This window comes from Aythya ferina (assembly GCF_964211825.1).
Source record: "Aythya ferina genome assembly, chromosome: 1".
In the NCBI taxonomy this organism is placed as follows: domain Eukaryota; kingdom Metazoa; phylum Chordata; class Aves; order Anseriformes; family Anatidae; genus Aythya; species Aythya ferina.
The window spans coordinates 96,439,578-96,444,878 of NC_140296.1; the positions used below are offsets into that span (position 1 = coordinate 96,439,578).

The 5,301-nt window shown below is 41.7% G+C and overlaps 1 protein-coding gene across 5 annotated transcripts in view; it reads right to left on the reverse strand.

Annotated features, from left to right (window-relative positions):
• Nucleotides 1-5,301, reverse strand: part of MRPS6 (mitochondrial ribosomal protein S6) — a 46,687-nt gene that overhangs the window by 19,602 nt on the left and 21,784 nt on the right. The window contains exon 1 of one of the 5 annotated variants that reach the window (XM_084526590.1): nucleotides 3,767-3,841. The exons of 2 other annotated variants lie outside the window; for them this stretch is intronic. Coding sequence is in view for 1 of the 3 variants with exons in the window: in XM_084526588.1 (XP_084382714.1) it covers nucleotides 2,268-2,343 (76 nt within the window). In the remaining 2 variants the exon portion in view is untranslated. Of the gene's footprint in view, nucleotides 1-2,267; nucleotides 2,378-3,766; nucleotides 3,842-5,301 lie in introns of those variants that run through there. 2 more of the 5 variants (XM_084526588.1, XM_084526591.1) reach the window with 2 other exon arrangements.

Consider the following 5,301-nt stretch of genomic DNA (forward strand, 5'->3'; position numbering starts at 1 on the left):
CGTGCTAGCCCTGCTGCACCCATCCTAAAAATGACCCGCGTGCGACTTCTGAGCATAATAGGCAGGGTCTCTGGAAAGCAAGCAACAAGAACCAGGACTCCAGACACCTCATTCGAAGTTCAGAGCCAGGCAGGGGTGGGGAGGGAACTATCTAGGGGAAGTTGGGCACAGAGCAGCACTAGGTAGGAACTGATTTCTCTAACTATGATGGTGTAATTTTCCAGACATAGAATAAGGAACAAATGACAGAACCGAGGATGATATTTTCACCAAAAATTTACTAGTCAAGAAGGCATGATACTATTCTAGAAATGGATTTGGAAAACAGTGAAGTTATAGATGGCAAGTCTCTGAAGATAAGTTTGCGGGAGTGACCAACATCACCCCTGTCTGAATTAAATGCAGCACTGCATCCCCCCCAAAACAGCTCTCTAATTGCATTTTAATGAAGGGTAAGCCAAGGCGTTATCAACTTCACCTGATGCAAATGTGAAGCCCAGGGACCTGGATGCAAAGGAAGCAACTTTTAAAGTCAAAGTGCTGCTAACCTCTCTTCTGTCCCCAAATCCACCTTTATTCTTCAAAGAACCTAAATTCCACAATATTTTTAACCCAATGTTTAACATCAAAGCAAGTTATTAAAGCTACAAAACTGAACTAAAACACAATGAATACAAGTTCCAAATAAAGACCAAGTTTCAGTGAATTTAACACTTTAGTCTCATCACTGAAGTTAGCTTATAATTATTTCGTTTTTAGAAACTATAAGAGTTGACGCTTTCTAAAAGAACTCTAGAAGGTGTCTTCTAAGTCTGAACTGAACATCTTGGCCAACTATAACCAAATCCCCAGTGATGCAGGGCCATTTCAGTGGTTTATTATTAGAAACATTGAACTTAATAATTGGATACTACTGGAGAGCCATCTTTGTTACAACACCACCTAGAAACTTACCCTCTTCTTCTCAATCACAATAAATTGCAACACAGACTTCAATCTAACGCTCCTGATCAGCTAAAGTCTACTTATCAGAAACTACAAGTAAGCCTTGTACTCCATATCTAAAAGTCATGAAGAACATTTCATCAGGTTTATTTTAAATATTCATTAAGCTTAAATAGGCTCAAATGGTAAAAAGAAAAAAAAAAAAAAAAAAAAAAAAAAAGGAAAAAAGCATGTTGGGAGTTATTCCCAAAAGCCTTTTCTCTGTGGTGTTTGAAATGTGCATGTACACACGTTCACCTACAATTCCTATTGTTTCCATATTTGTCAGGTTTAAGATGAAAAAGCAAATGCATTCTAATGAACGGAACAAAAAGCTAACAGTAAGAACAGAAAATGGGGGAAGTGAGAAGAACTGAAGTCTTCTGCAATTTTGTGATACAGAAGCTGAAACCACAGTCAAGAAGCTTCTTCTACCATCCCAGTACCTCTCATTGGTAAACCTCCACCTGAGTACATTAGGAGTGGGTAAGTGGTTGCACAATTTGCCCATTTGGGTAATCAAGTCTCGTCCCCAGAGCTATCAACTGCCAAATAAAAAATAACAATAATAAAACAAAACTGAAACTTCTTCTGACTTCACAAACTTTCCTTTTGATTCCTCAAGCTTTTGGTTTGGAATTGCCCAACCTCCACCTTCAAAAAGCCTTGAGATGAGCAACATAAAGCCAAACTAAGCTGCCCAGCCTAATCTAATAAAGATCTGCATCAAGTCATCCTTAGACAAGTATGAAATTCAGTTCACAACAGTATTTTTAGACATCATCCGGATTTTAAACACCACAGAGAGAAGAGTTTTGCTCTTTCCTCCTCCCCATCTTCCAATATCACAGCTGACCTAAAGCTTACTGCTTTCTTGAGAAAGCTGGTTATGGCTTCTCTGCATAAGAGGTCCTTTGGTGCAATTTTACTTGCTACGATGTTTAATAAGACGTAATTCCTACAAAAACAGGCTGCTGCTAACACAACTGGCTATTCATACTACCCAGCAGACTTAAATCGAGACTTACATACTTCCCAAGAATGTCATCTATGTTATCAAATTTCTCAAGACAAGACTAATTTCAAGTCAGAATTTTAATTCTGGGTTAAGATATCTATTCTGAGAAAAGCACTTTCTTCCAGTATCTCTTCTCTCATCCTTGTTTCCATCTCCTTACTTTCTATTATATTTCTTTTGTGTGTATGTGTCCATATCTCACTCCCCTAGTATTTTCTCTCATTTTCTTCTTTACACGCATTTAACTACAGCTTGGAAGACTTACAGAAACTGACAGAAGGGGTCCAAAAGTGATGGCTGCTATTCCAAGGTAAGCCAAAACCATTTTTCCCGCTTACCATCAGTGTTTGAAAGGAAAAGGCTGCCTGAACACGCACAGCTGAGCAATTCCTTCAGCTGCCCATCACCTCAAATCCTCAGCTTCTGTGCAAGTCAGGGGAGGGAGGTGAATCAAACCACTGTCACGTGGCTGCTGTGACTTTGCTGTCCTGGACACTTCAGGGACAAAGTCAGAGGGATCATGAACAAGAAGGGCTTCGTTGTGTTGCAAACAGCACACAACATCACAAGCATTTACAATGCTGGCTGCCTCCCTGTCCAGCCCCGAGTAGGTGACACTGAGCCTGGTGCTTTTCCCCACGGGGACCAGCTCGCTGTCTGACACGGCACACGCACAGGCAGCTCAAAACCCACAGGGATTCTTTCAGTGTAATTGCACCGGACACTTCCAGCACGCTAGGTATTTTTCAAGTCAGCTTTCACACTTCTGTAATTGGGGGAAACGTGCGCAGCAGCAAAGGAGGCTGGCACTGCACACCTTACAGAAGGGAAACGCCAGTTTGGTAGAGTCACAGCTGCAAAGGCCACAGACTGTTAATTTCAACATTTCCTGGTCAAAAGCTTCCAGACTTAGAGCTCCAGCAAGAGCCAAGCCCTTGAATAATTACGTGCAACCGTCCAAAGCATCCACTGCAGCCATCAAGTCTTGGGATATATTCACGTGAAGCCCCAAACACTCTAGAGTGAGGGTGTACCATTAGCACCAGACTAGTCTAAGCCCTTAAATGAAAGAAATGTTAAAGACTAGACTTAAGGACTAGAACAGGAGGTCTGATTCCTACTATTTAGTTGTTATACACATCAATGTCATCCTTAGTGCTATATAACAAGTGTCAGGACTAAGAAAAACACTGAATAAGTAATAAACTTTACAAATGTGTGGGACCACGGCCATAGGTTTAAAATCCTCCTGCTTATGCAGAAAATTAACTGTCCTCGACTCTGACCCAGAATAGCACGTAGGGTGGAAATCACACTGTTTCGACCAGTTGGCGTGCAGAAGTGAAACTGAAACTTGGTAATTTCTTGGTGAAATTCTCCTATGCACAACACGTATATTTAAATACACACATACATATACAGAGATATTCAAAGCTAATTTACAAAAACAGTTTCATGGTTTAGGTAAGTATTAAAAATAATTGACTAGCTCAGGGTTATAAGCATGACAGCCATGAAATCAAAGCACCACCTTATTCCTATCAGTCTACATACTCCTCAAAAAAAAACATCAAAAAAAACAAATTGCAAATTACACCCTGATTAAATGCACTTGGTAGGCAGACAGGGGGAAAAAAGCACCGAATTCAAACTTTCTGCCTCGCTGACTTTCCTGGCACAACGCACACACAGCACAAACTAGGGCAACCACATCCAAGGAGGGAGAATTCACTTTAGCGCCAGTAGGCAAAGAGTACTCATTACCACCATCTCCTTCAGTTTTTCCAGTGCACCCTCAAAATAAACGCTGCTGCAGCATTTGCAAAATGTGCCCACAACTTGCCTAGGCCAGGACTCCACACCCAAAGAAATATTAAGGTCTCAAGCATCCACAAATTGGGGGTTGAGAGAGTGATTGCTAATTAACGCAAATAGAACCAGCTGGTGACAAAGGCTTCTTGAACCTCCTTTAAAATCAATGAAATGGAAAGCTGCTCACTGAATAATCACCTAATAAGCTAATTAGATAACCAATTAATTAACAGCTAACTAATAAAAACACAAGGGTTCCACTCCCTCACGGAAATCACAAATCCACACTAAGTCTGCAGGCAAGAAGCTCTGCTTATTTTTCATTCCGAGCCCAAGCCTTCCTCTCATTCCTTTAACAAACAACAACCAAGCTTCCACTTTTCTTTTAAAAGACAGCAGCAAAAGAGAATATCAAGAATAATTTTGATGGATGCATCACTTATTGCACAGCTGAAAATCTGCGTTTGGTGTCCTTAATTTTTCCCAGCTCTGGAAGATCTTGGACACCACTCAACAGGTGTTTAATCACCAGGCCTGCCCCCTTCTTGCTGAACTTTCTTCCCTGGGCAATGAAATCATGATTCACACCACACTTTCCATGGCTATTAGCTCAAATACGTCATTATGAAGGACTGGGAGAGAAGCGGAAGACCCCATTTGGTCTCCTCTTCCAGAACTGAGCCAATTTTTAAATCTTTTTCAAGTCCAAATCATGAGCAGGTATCCCTCCTAGCCCCAAGATGTAAGCACTGACTCTTGCAAGCTGTAACTGCTTCCTCTGAGGCAGTAAACAGCATCACGCTCATCATTCTCAGAGCATGACCACCAGCACAGGCTGATGGAGGGCTCAGGCACCAGGATTGATTCAAGATCAGTGTCAGAAGTAAAACAGAAGAAAGCCACCAAGGCTGATGTTGTCCCAAAGGGATAGTGGCAGCACAACTGCAGGTATTTAAGTACACTCCAGTACCAAGAATAAAGGTGCCTGTCCCATTCCAGAACTGCTTAATGCAGCAACAGCTGGCCTATAAGAGAAAAAAAATATGTGGTTTTACAGTGTCCAGGAAGACTGAGTTTAGGGCTCACCCATAATTTGTTTTGCATGTAAGCTGCTGTTCTGCAAGGTGCATCAGGTGGCTAGCCTTCCCCTGCTAGCATCCTGACCTCCTGGTTGCAGAAAGAGCAGATCATCACAGCACCCACACATCTCACCCACAGCATGAGTTGGCCTTAAATTTTGCAGCCAAGTTCTGAGACCATATTTTGCATCCTTAAGTTCTTGCTGAAGTTTTTAAAGGACTTGGGTTTTGTTATGGTTGTTCTCGATTTGTTTTACTCCTCCAACCAAATGCCCAAGCCCTGCTTCAAGAGGCTTGCCCTTCTGCAAGGGGGGAGGTATTCTCACGTAGATGTGAGGCTTATCACAGGCAAGAATCCGTGAGACACAATTATGTACAGGTTCTGCAAAATAGCTTCACAAGTATCTA